This window comes from Lagopus leucura, unplaced genomic scaffold (assembly GCF_019238085.1).
Source record: "Lagopus leucura isolate 7727_CA_CO unplaced genomic scaffold, USGS_WTPT01 Super-Scaffold_100012, whole genome shotgun sequence".
Lineage (NCBI taxonomy): Eukaryota > Metazoa > Chordata > Aves > Galliformes > Phasianidae > Lagopus > Lagopus leucura.
Genome location: NW_024962267.1, coordinates 17,639,649 through 17,659,869, shown reverse-complemented (window position 1 = coordinate 17,659,869; position 20,221 = coordinate 17,639,649). Strand labels below are relative to the sequence as shown.

The following is a 20,221-nucleotide window of genomic DNA, read 5'->3' as shown; positions in this document are numbered from 1 at the left end:
TTACCCCTTTTGCTTCCACCACTTTGGGCAGCCACGGGCCCCCAGCAGTGCCCTTCCCCATTGCAGGGGCTGTGTGGTGAGCACAGGGTTGGCCCCAACCCACGGGCATCAACCCCCTTTCCAATCTTTCATTTCCCTTTCTTGCAAATCAAGGGGTTTCCCCTCCCTCCTCAGCAGGACAATTTCCCAGTGATGTGCTCCTGAGGTGTTTGACCAAATATTATTAAAGCTCTGCAAGGGCTGATAATCCCAGCAGCAGCGCGGTGCATTCCTGTGACATTGAAATCATTTAGTAATTTTACAGTACATTTGAATTTCAGCGTCGCTCGGCCGCTCACTTTCCATTAACGCTGCCTGGAATTTCTTATGTCCATGCACACAAGCAAAAGTGTCAAGTTTCTCCTTCATGCTCCAGAACGCCACCTGAATCACAATTGCGCTGCAGCTAATTGTTATTAATTAAGCTGTTCCTAGCGCTCCTAGCTGGGCTGCTTTTCTTGGTTGTAATAAAAAGCAAACACATTTTTGTGAGAAGGGTGGTTGCCCGCGTTAAGGAAGGAAAACAAGGGTGCCCTGTTCCCTGGAAGCTCTCGTTGCCCTGTGGGTGCTTTCGGTGCTGGTTTGGGGGTGACTGCTGTGTTTTTAAGGATGTTCTGGAGCAGTGCAGAGCCAGGCTCAGTGCTGCCAACTGAGGTGTGCTGCCCTTCTCCGCCACTTTCAAGGGCATTTGGCGGTGGGTAAATTTGCACTGAGCCGCTCTCCCTGCACGTGCTCCTGCATCACTTAAGTGTGCGGCCGTGGCAAAGCTCCGGTCACAAGTTTAGGATGGGATCACAAGGCAGGAGCTCTGTGCATCTCATTGGGCTCCCCCTCCCACCTCTGTTGCCTTTCCCAGGTTCAATTTAATGAGATCATCAAGTGGAGCAAGCGAGGAGAGGGCATTAATGAAACAGGGACCCTGAGAGCGGCGTCCTCAGCATTAGGAAAATTGCTTGCTGGCCTTTTCCTCCTAATGAGGCCGCTAATAACCTGCCTGGTGCTTCCCGGCCAGCAGCAGGGAGTGGGGCACGTCACTCCCCCTCCTGCCTCCGTGTTTGTTGGCGATAAGAAAACGAGGTGGGGAGATCTTGGGGCAGAAATGTTGTCGTCGCCTTGTGGGATACAGGAATCTAAAGCTGCCTTCAATCTGTGGCAGTATGTTACCCGCGTCTTCAAAAAAGCAACCAGACATCTGCTGTGCCTTTTGCTTTTCTTCTCCCTTGCGTTAGGTTAAGAACCAGAAAGCAGGTTATTTTGGCGCATCGCTGGGACGTGTTATTTGAACACAGAGCTCACAGTTCCCATTTACAGGATAAAGGTGCTTGTAAATGGTCTCTTAAGAAGTCAGGAATAGGTCTGGGATTTTTCATAGTTGTAGGTATTCACAATCTGGGGGACAGCTTGTGCACAGAGGGAAGAACTTAACCTAGAGGCACTGGGTGGTGAGGGCTCACTGCTTCAGCAAGGCATTGCCTTTCCTTCACCCCAGGGAGCTCTTGGCCTTTGGCTGTGAAATGCCCATTCTTCTGCTGGCATTCACAGACAAGGACTCGGTGTCAGATCCCAGCCTAGGAAGTCAGTCCAGAGAACGCTTGTTGAAGACTTCCTCCCCAGGCTGTGTGTTGATCCCCAGAGGATGTCTGGCTGGGAGATTTGGGCAGTTTGCTCCCAGGTGAGATTTGGGTCCTTTCTGTATCATTCTCTAAACGATAAGCTCCCTTCTTTGTGGTGGGGACCTGCGTGTCCCTGGGTGGACTCTTGCTGTTGCAGACAAAGCAAGGACCCACAGTTTCTATGTTTTTTTAAGGAAAGAGGGCCAAGAAAAGAGATAGCAAGTCTCCAAAAAAGACCAACTCCATTGTAGATATATGTATGTATGTGTGTGTACACTATATAGAGAGACATATAGAAAGAAATATGGGATGTTCCTGTTCTGCATAAACTTAGCAGCAGAGGAGCGTGCATGGCTCTATGCTTTTCCTTCTGTGTGCTGATGCAATCCCAGCCATGCATTCCTGTCTTTGCTGCCTCCTGCCCTCCCCAGTTCCCTGCGAAGCGTTGATCGTTTTTTCCAGCCCTGCAGTTAGTAAGGGCACAAGACGCAGTGCTGATTACCCACTGATAAAACAGGCCTGCTGCTGCAGAGTGCAGGACTCAAAACTGACGGTGCTTCTGCTCCTGGGATTTACCACGTGAAGATGTTTTATTGCTATCTTGTGACATTTCCCTGCACTTTTATGCTCATTTATATAACTGTTGTCTTTGATTTATGGCAGATTTTCTTCACGTGTAGCAGTGCTATAAATTGTGTACTTTCAATGGTTTCAAATTTAAGGAATTCAGTAAACTATGGATTGAGGGGAAAGAGCAGAAGCCTTTTGATGAGGCTTTTGATCACAACCTCAGACAAAGCTGAAGCAAGCATCAGATTAAGTTGGCACAGCCCATTTCCCTACTACAGCCAGCTGTGGGGTATTTTTAGCACAAAATGCAGGTTTTTTGGTGTATTATAGAAGGATATCGGAGACCAAAACCGCATGGTGGTGATGTTTCTTTGGAGATCCCTTAGAGCTCTGTTAACTGAGGTCCTCAGGGGCTCTTGGAGGAGCAACAAATTAATGTTCTTCTTTTCATCCTAAACCTGCTTGTTCATATGCTGTGTTTTAAGATCTTTGGAGCAGCTCAGATTTCCAAGGGGCGTTCTGCAGCCACCAGAGATGCAAAACCTATCAAAGCCACTGGTAGGGCTGATGAAATAAAGACCTTGGGTTTTGATTTTGTCGGCATCTCTCGTTGTAGGGGAAGAGAAACAACTCATTTAAAAATTGCTTTCTGAGTTGGGCTGTCAGAGCAGCTTTCTGTTGACCTTTACAAATTGATACCGTCACAATCAATGGACAGAAGTTTAAGGGCAGCCTCTGGGGGTGGAAAAGAAACCCAAACCTTTATAAATAATATATGGAGTGCATTTTAAGAATCCCAGCAGAAAGAACAAACAATATTAGCAGGGAACGTATTGGAGCAAACAGATCCACGAAGAATTCATAATACACAGCTTTGACAAATACAGTTGCTTTGAGCTTATCTTTTGGGACGATTTCTGAAAGTTTATGGAACAAAAATGCCAAATGTGCCTCATAGGTCAGGCCAGCAGAGTGATTCCTAACACTGAGACACTCCCCATCCTCTGACAGACTTGGGAAGAGAAGCTGTCAGTGGAGTCTGGGTAGAAATTACATGACATGGACCAAGGCATCCTGTCTGTGACTTCAGCCTGGCCACTGCTCTGCATTTAGCTGCCCAAGCTCGGGTTGCCTTGTATTGCTGAGAACCAGTTATTTGCAGACTCGTTTGCTCACGAGGTGTTGGTGACAGGCTGTGTTTTGGTACTGTAGGGAGAGATTTGGGTTCTTGGCATTAAGTGTCACATTGCAGGCTTTGGGTGCTGCAGGAATAGTCTGTAACGACCTTTGCAGGCAGCAGAGAGAGCAGGTTCTTTGTGCAATGATTCAGAGCAGCAGCAACGTGTGTGTGTGCTAACCTGTACAGTGGAGCAGTGTTTAATACAGGGACACCTAAGACTGTTGCCCTGAATGCTTTCCTGCGTGCTCTGGATTGCAAATAACAGCCCTAGCCTTGCTTTCCCCTTGAGACTGGTGGTATATTTCAGGGTTTGTCTCCTTTATCTCAAACCGAGGCTTTACCTGCACTGGGCCTGGAGCTGGAAGCAAAGACTGCCTGAATCTCGCTTAGATAATGTCTATTAATTGCTTGGCTTGGTGAAGCACTTCATTGGGAACTAAACTGTAAGCGCTGAAGACATTTCAATAAAGAAAGCTATTTTTTGCATCCTGCATCTGGTGAGGAAATGCCACGCTCCCTCTAAGCTGTGCATTCATCCTCACTAAACATTTGTTTGCATGACTGCAGAAGAAATCTTTAATTTTAAACGTTTTTCTAACATAACTAGAGCGCTGGTAATTCACCAGTTTGACCACTGGAGCCAGCAAGCATGGCCTCAATGCTGGCCCTGCCCATGGGGTGCAGGTGGTGGTGTGGGCCCCTTGCCAGCTCCGTGTCACCCCCCTGTCACCACTGTCCCTTGGCCCAGCATCCAGGAGGCTTAGCTGCTGCCTCTTCGTTGGAGTGAGCGCTTCCAGCTTCACAGCAAGACCTCAAGGAGAGCCAGATGATAGAGCAGATGGCAGATGACTAATTTGGCAAAGTTAGATGAGTGGAAATTGTTTGCTTTAATTGCTTGTCAAGTCCAGTACCTACATTATAGTTAAGGAGCCACTATTTACCCTCAAAATAGAACAAAATGAGCAAAGTGTGTGTGTGTGAAGAGTAGGGAGAAGAAGGAAAGGAGATGTAACCAGAGACAATAATTTGGTGTGCACCCTTGGAAAAAAGGAACCACTGGCAAAGCATCTTGTATTAATTTCTGCTTTTTTCAGCGTAGCCTTGTGGCACATCTGTCCATTGTGCCCTTCCATATCATCGTATGTACAAGAGGAAGCTAAAGGTGAAACAACGCCGTAAATGTTTACATAAAACAAGCAGATGACAATGGCTTGACTCGGTCGGCACAGGCAATTATCCTTGAAATGCCGCAGCATAAATCAGGTCAACATTTTGATGCGGTTTTTTGGTTGATGCAAACACGAGCACTCCATCAGTAAAATATGCTGCGCAGCATCAACCAGACAGGTTTTGGAGAGCTCGGTGCAAGGACGGGGTGCCGTCAGCTCGGGAAGTGTAATCACACATAAATAATCCTTCTCGATGAAGTTACAATCCCTGTCAGTCTTCAGTGTGCCTGTTTCCTTGTTTGGAGCAGTGGGAAGGATCTGCTTGTTGCAGATGGCAGCTGATGGGCCCCGGCTGGAGGTGGCATCACCCTCCTAAAGCATGGCTTAGTAGTCTTTGTGAGAACACTAAGTAGCTTTGATCCCTAGGGAAGGAAGGAAAGCCTCTCATTTTAAAACCAGAAGCCACTAGGGTTAAAGGAGAATGGCTGGTGACCTCAGGTAGGTTTTGGCCTTCTCCCAGGAGCCATCTGTAAGACTGTGAGAGCAGGCGGGCTCTTCATTAGGACATGGCTAATTGCAAGCAAAAACCAGGCTTCGGCAGCTCCTTCAAAGAGAGCTGTGAAATAATGGATGGATTAAAACTGCTTACCCCTTCTTCTGTGCCCAGGGTACTCAGACTAGTGCTGAGAGTGGAGAGCTTTAGGAAATGAATGGGGGCTGCTACGAGATGCTGGTAATTAGCTGCTCCAGTGTTTTCCCCCCATCTGGGGGGTCTCAGCAAATTGCCAGGAGCGTTTGCAATTATTAATAAACAGTTACTTCGGCTGCCTTTCAGGAAACCCTGATAATGGTGCTGTCTGTAAGAAGGCAGCTAATTAAGTAAATAAATTAGAGGGAAGTACCAAAAGGCTGTGTTAGGAAGAGGTTGTTTAGCTCTTCCTGGCTGGGATAAAAGAACATATTATTCTGTTTTCCTGAAATAAGCACATCAGAGAGTTGAAGCCTCTTAGTGGTTCTGGCCTGCTTGACAATCCATCAGCAAGAAGGGGATGTGTGGAGACACACTGCTGTGCTCTCACACGGAGATCTGCGCTACCTTGTGTGTAAGGCAATGCAATAACAGGGAGACCTTGGGAGCACGGCGTTCCCCAGGGGCAGCTCTGTTGAGTCCTATTGAGATGTATCCCAATGCCCGAGGTGGTGAGGATGGCATTCGTGTGTCCTGAGTAACTCCAGATGTAGGCAGATGCAGTGGGAATGAATGAAAACATGAAGTGGGTCTCCCTCCTTCCTTCCCTCATTTAGCTCCTCTGCTGAGCTGGGAGGGTCACCAAATCAGTTAGAATTACAAGAAGCAGAACCAGACTGAGTCAAAATGTTTTGTAATACAGCGTGTAGATGTATTTGGAACAGATTGCCCAAGGAGGCTGTGGATGCCCCATCCCTGCAGGCATTCAAGGCCAGGCTGGATGTGGCTCTGGGCAGCCTGGTCTGCTGGTTGGAGACCCTGCACACAGCAGGGGGTTAGAACTGGGTGAGCATTGTGCTCCTTTTCAATCCAGGCCATTCTGGGATTCTGTGATTCTCTGTATCATCAGCGGAGCAAAGAAAGAATGGCCCAAAAAGTGGAAACTGAAGGACATTTTGAAATGCCTCAACTGTTTCCTACCTCTGAGTGAACGTCTGAATGGTGTGGCTTCGTTCGGAAAAAGTGTCAATGGGAAATTAATTTCAAAGACATGTGCATGAATATTGATGAAATATGTAAATTCAATCCAACACAGACAATTATGACTGCTTTAATTAGGGCCATTAGGAGCTGCAGCAATTCTCTGTCACTTTAGGTAGCTGGGAATAAGTCCGCAACTGAACCTGAAGCATCAGTGCCTAAGCCACTGCATCAAGTGGAGTGGGCATGAAATAATTATATTTAAAAAATAGTGTTGGAATTAATTTTATATTTCCCTTCTTAAAATTCCTATTTCAGTGAGAATTTGTTGTCTTACCCAAGAAACCTATGTTTTCCCTACTGCTTGATGCTGATTTCCATTCTCCTTTGCAAAGAGGCTCCTACTGCAGGACAAGTTGGCTTCTGGATTGCAGCAAAGCATGGAAAGGGTTATTGGGGTTAGAAGACATCAATAAAATGAATTAAAATGAACAAGCTGTAGATCTACTCCGGGTCATTGGGAGCAGGAATTGTGAGTTTTCTGTTTTTGTTTCTGCTGGTTGCGCTTTGCACAGCAGGATGCTCTGTGTGCAGCTGCCCCACGTGGACCAGGTTTGGGATTTAAATGAGTAGCTGGTACAGGACTGCCCAGGTCTGAAGGTGCTGGGAAGGTGATGTTAGAGGTGGCCATCTCTGGGCATCTGCCTGTAACTGTTTTGCAAGGTTTGTTGCCGCAGTCCTAGGAGAGTGCGTGGCACTGGGCTTGTTTGTAGAGAAACGGATTTGAGAGCATCATAGCACATTGGTACCCTGGCACAGGTCAGCAGCTCTCTGGGTTTGTGTATGCAAGTGCCTATAAGGATATCAGTTTCTCCTGCGTGTGCAGCATCGAAATGTCTCTGAAGGGCTTCCCTCATCGAGACACCTGTGCAAAATGTGCTGAGCAAGTCAGTCACAGTCACAACAAGCGTGCTTGTTGTCAGGTTTACATTCAGATCCAGTGCTGGGGGAAGCTACAGGCTGGGAATGCATTCAAGCTAGTACTGTTTAGACCACTGTTAGAGACAGATGTATTAGTAGTTTTTATGAACCCAAGAGAGGATGTGCTGCAGGGACTGCTTTCAACACATAATCTTTATTTTCATACCATTCATCAGTTTCTGGGGCTATGTAAGATACTGTGTTTACCGACGTACGACAGAGTGCTTTGAAGAGGTTCTTTATGAAATATAGATGACAGTGTTTTTGTATGGCACAACAAGGAAATGCGCTTTGTTGCACTCATGTTTATTTTGGCACTTATTTCAGAGATGCTACAACATCTAAATGCCTGATGCAGCTTGAAAGACTGTGGGAAGGATGGAAGTGCTCTCCTAGCTCCATTCTCCTGCAGGAGTCAAACAGCCCATTCATTTGCCTGGCTTTGCTATTATTTTGCATTAGCACATCAGTTTCCATCTCAGCTGGTTTCACTCTTGTTGCTGCAAGAGGGGGCTCCAAATGTTCTGCCTCCCTACAGCAAGAAATGGCTAAATTAGCTTTCACGAAACATTTAATGTGTGTGCAACATGAAACGGCAGCGTTGCGGTGGATAGCTTTATTAGCTGAGCTGCTGGAATTGTTTTCTGAGCTATGCTGATCCTTAGCAGCGATTGCAAAATGGAACAGAAATTATTTATTAGTCCTCGGGAGCCGTAAGACAGAATAATACTTATTCGGCTGGAAACGCAGTCAATCTTGTTGTGATAGATGCTGCTGCTGCTGCTGCTTTCAAGGAAAAAGCAAACAAACTGATTTTGTAATTGGGAGCAATAATGCCCATTTCAAAAGTTTGGGTAGATGCAGATTAATTTGCCCACAGGTGAGAATAGACCAGAAGCTGTGGGTAAAGAGGAAGAGTAAGTGTGCACATGAAGAAGCCCAACAGCACGCTCAAACATTTAAGTAGCATTGCTGTCAAACAGGCTGAGAGCTACATGAAGTAATGCTGCTGTAAAATGCTGCTTCTGTATTTTTTTACCGGCTTCATTTTTGTCCCTGCTTGATGCACAGACTGAGCAGAGCAATAATTCAGCAGTAGCTTTGAACCGGACTTCAAGATCAGAGTACTGTAATATTAAAGAACAGCTTCTGAAAACTGACTGTATTAGGCTGGGATTGCCTCACTCATCTGGCACATCTCCCTCGTGCATTCAGATCACAGTCTGGTGGCTTACGAAAAGACTTCTTCCTCTTCCCTTTCTGCTGTTGAAGTGTGCTAAGCAGGAAAGAGCTTGGGACCCTGGGGGAGAGGAGGGAAGAACGATGCTGGGTCCAAGCCTTTTGGGTAGCTTGCTCTTGATTTTTTGGCAGATATCAGCTGATAGGAAGAATGCTGGGCGTTGCGGGTGCGCTCAGGTCTCTCTGTCCCCATGTCCTTTAATTTGTGGGCTGTTATCCATTTGTTTCATGTTGCTGCATATGCAGCAGTGAATACCAGCACCTCCCTTTGGTGAGAGGTGTTTAGCTGGCTGAGGCGACCACGAGTCTTCCCACTGCTGCTCATACCCATCCTGTGAATAATTCAGAATGTTTATTGCAGTCGCCTGTATCCCTGGATGTAAAACTTACCTCTTTCTTTGCTCCTGTGTTTCCTTATTCACCTGGCTGTGCTTGTTGTTTCTTGCAGTGTGTGCTGGCACAGAGAACAAGCTGAGCTCCCTCTCCGACCTGGAGCAGCAGTACCGGGCCCTGCGCAAGTACTATGAGAACTGCGAGGTAGTTATGGGCAACCTGGAAATCACCAGCATCGAGCACAACAGAGACCTCTCCTTCCTGAGGGTAAGCGACCTCCTCTTTATTTCCTTCATCTTATGCATACAGAGGAGCAGCCATGGGTGCTGGGCTGGAGTTATGAGCCTAATGGACCATTCAGCGTTTGGAGGAGGTCTGTGATAGTTCAAGGCTGTCCTGCCTCCATGGAGCTGGGGTTGTGTGCTCTGGCAGTGGTCTCACTTGAAAGAATTTACTGTTTTGTATAAATAATGTGCTTTTGCCCTTTGGGTTTGAGGAAGAGTATTTTGGCGTGGTCTCTGCGTTACCTGTTAAGATGTTAGCAACTGCAGTGAGTAGGATGTGAACGCCCAATTAAAAGAATTGAAGCCCGTTGCTATTTGGCATGCCAAAATTGATTATGTTGGAAAAAGTGTCCTAGTTAGCAGTGATCCAACACTCACAAGCTGGCACTGGAGGACGCTGCAGGCAATGTGACTGCAAATATGAAAGAAACTGGGTGCCTGGGTATGAGGGCCATGGCAGGAAACCCAGCTCAGGGTGGTGGGCTTACGGGCTGCACAGGTCATGCTCTCAAATAGAAGTCAGCCCGTGGCATAGGCACTGCTTGGATTGCGTGGAATCCCTCACATCTCATTCTGCAAAGCTCTCAGGTCACATTTTGAGATGTATGTCTGTGTGTAAGTGCCATTTTTATAAGAAGCACGTAGGGGAGTGGAGGAGTTCCAATCCAGCAGCAGGCAGCCCCGCAGGTTGTGTTACACCCAGGCATTTGCTTCCTGGCTCACGGGTGAGCCTGGTGCTCAGCTTCAGTTCACAAAAACCTGTACTTTCTGTTACAGGTTCTAACAGCAGCAAAGCAGATTTTCTAATAGTGTGCTTCGCTGTGCTTCACGTTAAATTTGTTGGGGATTTTGCAGGATTTCTGCTCTGTACATCGGCCTTTATTTGCTCAAAGCTGTTGAAAGATCTGCAAGCTGAATCTCGCTACCAGATAGCGAGATGTCTGGAGTGCAGTTTGGGGTGCTAATTGCACTCAGACTAACAGGTTTCCTGTTAATTTGAGCGACGAATGCCTCGGAAGTGAATGCTATCTGTACATTTCACAGTTGTGACAGGTGGGAAAAACGCATATGTGCTTGTGCTCTGAAATAGATAGCCTTGGGGCAGCTGGACTAATGGTGCCCACTGCATAGACTTCGTGCGAGGGCAGGATCCCTGAACTGCTTCAGGCATCACCGGGGTTCCAGAAGCCCTCCAGAACCCTCAGTGGAGTCGTTGTGCATGCCGCCAAATTCACTGCAGATAGTTTACCCGCTTCAGCTTCCTACTCTTCCTGCTTTGACCAGGAGTAGGTGGGGAAAGCAAAATAATCATCAATGAGGGACTCACCGTTACTTGTGGAGAGCTGCCATAAGGAGAGTTAAATGTTAGCAGTAATGTGGCACTAAAATCAGCAAATGAGAGCAAGGAAGAAGGGCGCTGGTAGTGAAAGAGGGTGGTCCAGTCATGTTTGCTTCTTGGTGACATTTATTATTGCTTTTTTATTGGTGTTCCTGCTTGTTGTACTTGAGACTGCACTCTCACAGAAGTCCCAACAAAGAGCAGAAGTTGAAACAACACCCAGCGAACTAAAACTCTAGGTAATATGATAAATGGCAGTCATTAAAATAGAAAACCAAACAAAGAGAACATGTTCTTAGCGAGGCGAATAAATAAATAAGATTTGGCATATTTACACCGATAATTCAACATTCATTAGTTAGGCAGTATTACTTGTTTTATCGTTTGAAAAATGATTTGAATGGCCAAATGAAGGTGGCAGATGGGAGACAAGTAAATGAAAGGCCATTTGTCTCCTTGACTTGAACATGTTGAACTCATCCTGCGCTGTGACGTTCTGCCAGTTTGCTCTCTTCTTCTCAGTCTCCTGCAAAAATTGCCTACTTTACCTTCAAGCAGGCCATTAGTGGTTTGGGTTGTCTGTGTATCTGTCCAGTGGGCACAGTGGCACTGTGTCCCATTGGCCGTTTGAACATGCTCCTTGTTCTTCCTAGCAGTCCTGATTTGGTGTGGGCTGGGAGCGTGTGTCTGCTGTCTTGGTTTGGGGAGCTGGGTGTCACCTGCTTGTGGGCAGCCAAAGTGAGGAGAGTGGTGTGATGTACTCTTGCGGAGGCAGAGCTGGGATTTTTCTCCCTGTCTGGAATTTCCTAGTAGATCAGATACCTATTGCAAATGACTGATTCCAGAAGCAGGACCCTGCTTCAGTGCCACTTGGCAAAACTGACAGCTTGTATTGTGGGCAATTCTTACTTTCGTAACAGTGTTTGTGTACTGAATGTTCTAAATGAAATACAAAATTAGTATACCATAAAACCATCTTCTATAGGCTCTCTTCTTCAACACGTTTGGTAAATGACTCCTATCTCTGACCACCCCCCAGCCTTTCAGCAGTTCACAGTCAGAAGATTGTCTTGTCCCTGGATTTTATTTAACCAATTCAGATTATTTATTTTTGAAGACATGACTGAAGTTCTGCACCACGCACTGCAGTAACTCTCCCAAACGATTGTGAAACTTATTTCTAACTGCAATCATCGGCCTTCAGAGGTGATCTACCACTGCTTTTTAAATTCTTTCTTCATTTACCTTAGCGGTGCTGCTGTAGTTCCGTGAACCACAGCTGTTAGCACTGCCTGTTGTTTGCTGGGTGTGAGCTATGTGGCAGGCAGCTTTATTGCTGCTGCAGTTTCTGCACAAATGTGTAGCCCCTTCTTTCCTCTGTCAACATGCATAACTGTGTGCTTTGAGCCCATATTTATTGTTTTCCTTACAGTGACACTGTAACTTTGAGGCAGGTGGAATGTGAGGGCTGGGGTTTTCCATGGAGAATATAGTTTATTTTTGCTCCTGGTTGTGTTCAGTCTTGGAGGAAGACTGGTTCAGACAGAGCTCCTCTGAGGGAGGCTTCCAGCACAAGCAGGACAGGAGTTGTTGCACACCTCGCTGCCCATCAGCGTTCAGAGCTGCATCTGGTCAAAAAAATAAGTCCTGTGTAGTTTTGAAAAGCTTTCTAGTCTCCTGTAACAAAACAGGTTCCGTGCAGACCCTTCCAAAAGCTCTGGCTGCCTTGACAAGCAGGAGAGAGCCTGCAGGCTGAACCTACGTGCTGAGATGAAGAGCTCCAAGGCAGGAGTCCAGATTGCTCAGCAGATCACCACAGGGAACAGCCCTGTGTCCTCTTCTGCAGTGAGATCTATTCCCAGCTAGCAAGCTTGGATAAGGGACAGGGAAACCCCAAAAAGGAAGTGCTGTAGGGTGGCTCTGTCTGTAGGGAGGGTAATTTTCTCCAGAATTGCATTGTAGTCCATCCCTAGAAGTATTAGAGGGGTAAAGTCGCCCTGTGGCATCTCTTCTGCAGTGAGTTGCATCCGGACAGCCTCGCCAGCATGTATGGCTGCATGTTTGGCTGGCAAGAAGCAAAGAGTCCTCCATGTAATACCATACCTGGAAATCAAATACATGCACTTACTTATTTGTAATTGCCTTCCTAGCATCTTGCCATTAGAATACAAAGCATCAGAGCTGAGTGGAGCAGTGTGCCGGGCAGGGCAGTGTGTGCCACACAAGCCACCTCTGTGGAAAGAGGACACCTCTGACCTTCTGCCTTTATCTGGCTGAGACACACAAAAGCAATCAAGGCAGCTGCTGTGTTGGGTGGATTACAAGAGGCCAGGGGCATGCCAGGCCGTGCTCCTGGCATGGACAAACTGTTTTACACTGGCTGGGATCTGCTGCCAACTGTGTTGGATGAACCTGAAATGTGTTAGAAGCAAGTTGGATCCCAAACTCAGAGGGTGGAGTGGGAGCAGAGGCCAGATGCATGACACATCTGTGGTACAGCTCTTCTCCTGGAGGATGGCTTTTTCTTTCCTTTCCCTTTGCTTCTGAAGAAGCTGTAGCTTAAAATAGTCTTGGCAGGGAGTATTGATTGCAACAGCTCATGTCTGTGGGGTCATCCTGATCCCTCCTTCATGCAGAAACGGGTGGTCAGATGGCAAGCCATGCTGCAGCCATACCTTGAGAACAGTGCAGTGCCATGATACAGTAAGAAGTGAAATGATGAAATAAAAGAGTGGTTCCAGCAACCTCAGGGCAGGAATCAGCATTTCCAGAGCAACACCCATCACCTCTTGAAGCACTCTGCTGTCCTGCTCTCCTCCCTCACTACTACCTGCCAGCAGCATTCACACTGCCTTGTACCTGTGGGGTGAGACAACACTTGGGTGCTTGCTGCATGCACCCGTATTGAAGACCAATGTTACACACCGTGCAGTCCCTAGCATCACCTCCTCCAGCATCATCCCAACCCCCCCACTCCCCAGGAGCCCTTTCCAGCAGCCCTCTTACCCAGAGCTGCCTGTGTGGCCCCTGACCCCCACCTGCTCCCTCCTTGCTCTCTTGCCAGGACAGCCCCATAGTGCCTGGCTATGTGTGCCCCCTCCGGTGACAAATAACCCTGAAGCCATCGGCCGCCGCAGGAGGGGCACGGGGTTAAACAAATGCCTTTGCTTTTGCTCCTAGCCCTGCAGCTCAGCACGCAGCTATTTCTGTCCGGCTCTTGCAGAGTGTTTTTTTAATGCTGTTTACAAACTCCGCAGCTTCATCTCACACTCGGCTCATGTTTTTGCTGGTTCCCCACAGCCAGCTTTCCACTCTGTTTTTACACTCCTCCCATCTCTGTTCTTTCATTTTCATGGCTGCCCAGGGCATTGCAGCAGGCAGGATAACTGGGCTGGGAGGATCGCTTCTCTTCCATACGCAGAGCCAACCTCCTGCACCTTCAGTAATGTGATCAACCCATCGGTGTTTACTTTCTGCCATTCTGTCTTTCTGTCATCCTCTTTTCCCCACCAGCACTGCCAAACCACCCCAGGGCTGCTCTGCAGTGCAGCTTTGGCTTGGCTTTGAGGCTCAAAGTGTAACTTAAAGACTTTGCAAGCTGGTACTCTTCTGTTTGAATTAAATTTTTAGCTTCTGCAAAGCAAACCTAGAAGAGAATTAATATACAATTAATCCTCAAGCTGGGTTTGCCAAGCCATAGCCAAATATGTGTACATTAGCGATTTCCCCATTAATTCAGCAATTATTTTTGGTGGCTTCGTATGTGAGACAGACTTTGAAATAACCGCTTGTGTTTGCGGGAGGAGCAGCGCGCTGCATAAATGCCAGCTCCTGCTATGACCCAGGTCAGTGCATGCAGCTGTGTGCCAGGCATCATCCGGCTCCCAGGCAGAGCTCTGGGTGGCAGGGATCCGCCAAAGGGACTGATCCCAACCTGAGGCTTCATTTCCCACATTGCCAGCTTTGGACAAGCACTTCCCTGCTCTCCAGCTGCCCCTGCCTTGGCAGAGAAGCCTTCGGTTTGGGAGAATGTCCTTCAGCTGTGTCACACCTGGAGATGAGAGGATGGCAGGTAGAGATTTGAAGTCCAGAGTGATTAAGAAGTCTCTTTAAGCTTTCTTTTAGCCTCTCCCTTTCAGCTCCCATTGTACTGAAGGCACCCCACCTCCTGCCGCCCTGGAAGCCTGTCTGATTCATGTGCGTGGCAGTGATAGCAACTCTTGAGAGATAAAAGGAGTCTGACTTAAATTATTCACGGCAACCCAAACCCACGCACATGCTCCACATCACTAATCCCTTTTCCTCCTGCCATCCTGCTCTCATGGCTGCAGCAAAGCCTCCTGTTTTCATGTGGGGCGGTGTGCTGGCATCCAGCGCTTTCCAGGTTCCTGAACCCCTCCTGATGGTGGGGCAGAGATCTGGAAGTCTGTTCTTCCCACTGACCCTGATGATCCTTGCCAGCCCCTCCAGCATCTTGCAGAGGCCAAGCAGGTATGGGAGCGTTCTTGCAGGGGTGTGCATCTGTAAGGTGTTTAGCAAAGCCAGCATCCCAGAGGGCTGGGCAGGCACTGTAAAGACACTGCTGGTAGGAAGAGAATGTTATTAAACATAGAACAGTGCAAACTTCTTAATTAGGCAGTGTTTCTCTTAGAAGCTCTTCTGCCCTCCAGGCAAGTGAAATGAGTTATGCTTTCCCTTTCAACCACCTTATGCTCTTAATAATCTTCCTCTTGTAAATGTAAACCTTTCCCATACCTGTGTGTTGGGAAATGCCGGCTTAATTGAAGCCGTGCTAAATCAAACAAGGAGATAAAGTTAAGCTAACCACCACCACCAACAAAAAAAGACTGGTAGCAAACACTTTCAAATTATAAATGGATTTATTAGGTTAGAAAGAAAAGGGGTGCTTTTCTTTGTACCACAGAAAGAGGGCTGTCTGCATGCGGTGCCAGTGGTGAGTGCAGCGAGTTCTGAGTCTAATCCTAAGCCTAACTTGACACTGGAGGAACCTCTCCTGTTTTATACTATTCCCTGACCATCTCCACTCAGGTGACTTTTAGGATTATTTCTTCTCCTCTTTGTCCAGCCATTATCCCAAATCCTGCCACGGAGCAGAGAATGGAGCCCAGGTGAGGTATAGGTGGTTACAGAGATATCTGGTTGTTGTAGAGTGGTGTGTGTTCTGTGGCACATGGAAGCATTCTGTGCTCTCCTTCAAGTATCTTTTTCTCTTTTTCACAGCATTTAGGGAATGAATCGACAGTTTTTCCCCTAGCCTCCCTCGATTCCCATTTTACTATGGAATAAAATGAAATTTAACAAACTGACTGTCAGAGAGCTGAATAATCTTGCATTGTAATACACCAACTCAGAGTCCTGGATCAATGGGCTTGAATTGCTGTTAAAAGCTGTATGAAAGGGAAAGCAAAGTCTTTTGCTGTAAGCTGTGTCAAGGGGTGGAGGAGCAGAGGGATGGATGGAGGCTTAGCCAACAGTTTTTGTGCTAAACCAGATCAATTTTAAAGGTTTCCTCTGTAGCTGCCTGCCAGAGGGCTTTTATAGTTCAGAACCATCAGCAGAATTGTGCAGATTGCAGCATTTAGCAGCATTAACTCTTCCCCCAGCACAGGAGGAGGTGGCCTTCCTGAACGTCCACTCATCCACCCAAGGTCCCAAAGCCGTGTCCTTGTGGCTGCTGCTCCACTGTGCAGACCTTGTCAGGGCCCTCATGGAGCATGTAATCAGGTGTTTCTGGGGTGTCCCCAGCACCAAATATCATCACAGGTCCAGTCAGGAGGGCTTGGCTAAAGCCATGGGGATCCAATGAGAGCAGTACTTGTTTGGGTGGTTGAGTACAAGCATTCCTTTTGACTTCATCTTCTTGATAACTGTTTACAAGGGTAAATAGTGATATGACAAAGGGGAATGGTTTTAAACTGAAACAGGGAAGGTTCAGGTTGGATATTAGGAGGAAGTTTTTCACCCAGAGGGTGCTGAGGCACTGGAACAGGTTGCCCAAGGAGGCTGTGGATGCCCCATCCCTGCAGGCATTCGAGGCCAGGCTGGATGTGGCTCTGGGCAGCCTGGTCTGGTGGTTGGTGACCCTGCACACAGCAGGGGGTTGGAACTAGATGAGCATTGTGCTCCTTTGCAACCCAGGCCATTCCATGACTCTTGCACTTGTGTTTGAAGTTAGGTAGGAGGCTAATAGTGTCCATGTTCTATATTGAATGATGTGTAGTGTTCTTCCTTTTTCCTCTTTTGTGGTGAATAGTCCTGCCAGAGAGGAGGAATGACATGCTTTGTGGTAGTATCTGAATGTAATGAACTTGAAAATGTCAAAAGGAGGGTGGAAATACCATGCTAGTTTTGAAGAAACTGCTCTTTTCTGTGTGGGGAAAATAAGTGATAACTTAATGTTGCCTACTGGAAGGAGAGGTTACATCAACAAATGCATTTTGTATGAGAGCCTTTGCTCATGCTTCAAGAAAACAACATGGAGGAGCCCAAACTGGAGACCAGAGACCCTCAAAGTGAATGCCATTCAGTCTGAAGAGGGCACAAAGGATGCAGCTGAATGGCCTCCCAGCTTGAATGGTGGCAGGATCTCATTCTGATTTCTGATATTTTGGGTCTGATTCAGACCTCAGATGCCAACAAAGGAGTTGTGAAGCACTATAAGCAGTTTATTAAGTCCAAGCGATCCTTAACCATTGGCAAGGAAACCCACCACAGCACACAGCTGATGGCGGACAAATTGCTCCCTCCAGATGGGAAAGACTATTGCTTTAAACCCTTTCCATACTTTGCTAATTTGTGTGTGGAAAGGATTTGGAAAGGGGGCTTTTGTACCTGTGGTGTCCTCTGCAGGGTCCTATGAGCAGGGGGCAGTGGGAAGGATGGGGAGGCACATGTGTAGTGCCTGCCTCAGGAATAACAGTGGCCATTCATCCTTCAAGAACACCGAGCAGAGTGAAAGCCTGAGAAAGGAAAATCTATAATGAATATCAAGGAATTAATAGCTGTCTCTGCAGAACTGCAAAATACCCTCTTCAGGAAGCAGATGATGTTGCTGGATTCCTTTCAATCCCGCTGAGTGATCAGCTAGAAAACGTATCTGCTGTAAAGAACTGCCTTGCTTTGATAAGGATGTGGAAAACATGACCTAATAGGTCTTAGATTAAAAAAAAAAACACGTTTTTTAAAATTTCTCAGGAGACACGGGGATTTTTAGGTAAAAGAGAAGACAGTGTGTTCTTGGGATGGTTGCAACCACGGGGACTTTGACGTGCTTTGGAAAAGGCTTTTGTAGTTAAAAGTACAGGAGGTGATGAAGGAACAAAGCGAAGCCTGCAAGCCCCCATCTGGCTTTTATTTCCATCCCTTTCACGTGATGTTCTTGTGGGCAGGTGAATACCATCCCTAAAACAGGCAGACCTCTGTGGCACAACCCCAGCTGTGCCATGGGTGGCCCTGGTGTCGGTACAGCAGGAGCTGAAGCAGCGTTGCCCAGTAGTGACACTGGGTGCTGCACCGCTCCCTTGTCCGCTCATCAGCTCAGTGCCAAAACAGACATTTGATCTCAGCAGAACAGCCAGTATTAAACTGCAGATTATCCACCACTTCATCTCTTCACTTAGCTGTGGAGATGATTTGTTTCAGCTGTAGATCAATTATAGCCCAAAACCAGCGCTCAGTTGGCTCGTAGCATGTGAAATGAAGACAAAACCATTCTGGGCGCAACCGATGGATCTTCCTTTACAGCTCCTCCATCCCTGAGCATCAATATCCATCACTGGGCACTGAGTGTTCATTCATTCCCCCAGCCCGTCGTGCTCATTTCATTAGGATACAATGAATTATTTTAACAGAACGATGCATGTATAAGAATGAAATGTGGTTAAAAGGCCATTTATGCCTTGGGTTGCCTCTAAGTGTCCCGCGTTGGATGACACCAAAATCACTCACACTGATCAAATAGTTATGATCAGAGCTCATCAGGAAGTGACGTTTGTCATGGATGAGGCAGTTCTGTCATACCAAAATATTTTCACTCTGCTTTTTTCTTGATGGCATTATGGCCAGTATTCTCCCCTAGTAGCTCCCCTATAAAGCTTGGGAAGCTCTTCGGGATTTGGGATGGTGTGATGGAGCAGCTGTTAGCAGTGCAGGAGGAGCCCTTTTCTCTTAATTAAGAGAAGTCTTAATTAAGTAGAAAAACCTCTTTTATTCCTTCCAAAGAGTTAGCCAACCCGTTGGGCTTGGCCCCTCACTTGGCAAATTGATCCAGCTGGGTTAGGCTGACCAAACAGCAGATTCCCAGAATGCTGAAATAATGCCATTGCTACACATGTTCCTACGAGGCCAGCTAAAGTTTCTGTGGATAGGTGTGGAAGATACAAATCTATACCCACATTGGTGCATTTCCCGCAGCATCCCTGCAGTGCCGTGCCTTGGAATCAGCTCAGTGTGTGTCAGGATGAGCAGGGCTGAGTGCAGCTGCCTGCAAGTATTTGAGATGTAAATTTCAGGTAAATAATTAAAACAGGTTTTCTTTTGTTTTGACTTGTAATGCTGTTGCTTGACCAAAATGTGTCACTTTCCAGTCTCTTTCTATTTAATGGAAGAGGTAACTACTGTCTGCCTGCTAACGGGTTCTAACAGTGATGCAGTGCATCGTGTGCTGATGTGCATCATAGAGCTTTCTAGTCTATATCAGTAGAGTTCACACATGCTCTGGGACTTCAGCATGAAAATAAATAATTTGGATTGCAGTTCTGCACCTTGCATAAAATTTCACCGTTCTCCAGACGTGCCTCCAGTTTGAGGTGTAATGTCATTTTTTGTTTCCTTTTGAAGTTCAAGTAGTTTTGCTGTTTTGCTGTACCTAAAGCATTAGGTTGGAGCTCTGATCTCTGTGGGGAAATTACCCAGCATCTTTTTATGTCTGTTAAGAACTGAGGTTTTGCTAGGTGAAACAACTGGCAACTCTACAATGACTGCTGCCCGTAACTTTTGTAGCAACTGTGAGGAGCCTGAAATTGGCTGCTCCTTAAGCAATAGGGTGGGTTTTTTTTGCCATGAAATTTTAATGCTGCATAACTCTGTGAAGCCATAGCTGATGCAAATATTTGTCATGTCTGCTGCAGTGTCCACTGGATGTTAATTTGCCAGAACCTTGAATCCCGTTGTGCTGGGTTGGCATGAACTTCCCAGAAGCAGAATAAGGAGGTTTCATCTTGGGTTTCAGCAAAGGCTTTTCTTGTTCCCTTAAATCAGTGTCTTCAGCTCCATCAGATACATCTCCAAGTGCCCTTCTGGGGTTCTCAAATCCAAAAGGCCTTCTGTGTGACAGGGCTTTTAAGAGACAGGGATCTCTCCTAGCCCTCATTTAATAGCCGGCTAATGGGCTCTCATCTCACCTAGTGCAGGGCTTTGTTTTTATCTGTGTCTTTTTTAATTGAGCTGAACGCATCTTCTTCCTTCGTGCTGCATTTGATCTCTGCTGGATAGAGCAAATCTTTGCAGCATGTAACATCACGTGTTTCTCTGATGGCTTTCGTCTCCCATATGCTCTGGTTCAGTAACAGTTTTGGCTGATCACTGTGACAGCAAAACACCTTTTTATTTAATCTACAGCTTTCTGGAAACTTGTCTTTGGGCATAATCAACATAACCTTCAGCTCTTCTTTGAAACCATGGATCTAAAAGGCAGGAATGTCAGAAAAGCTTTGCGGCTTGCGGGAGACTTCAGCACGTCTGGCAGATGAAAGCAGAGGAGGGAACCATCACAGACACACCAGAT

At 46.8% G+C, this 20,221-nt stretch overlaps 1 protein-coding gene across 5 annotated transcripts in view; it reads left to right on the top strand.

Annotated features, from left to right (window-relative positions):
• ERBB4 (erb-b2 receptor tyrosine kinase 4) overlaps window positions 1-20,221 on the top strand; it is a 503,190-nt gene that overhangs the window by 172,783 nt on the left and 310,186 nt on the right. For all 5 annotated transcript variants that reach the window (XM_042875078.1, XM_042875077.1, XM_042875080.1 and 2 more), the window contains exon 2: window positions 8,909-9,060. In XM_042875078.1, the coding sequence (XP_042731012.1) occupies window positions 8,909-9,060 (152 nt within the window). The remainder of the gene's footprint in view (window positions 1-8,908; window positions 9,061-20,221) is intronic.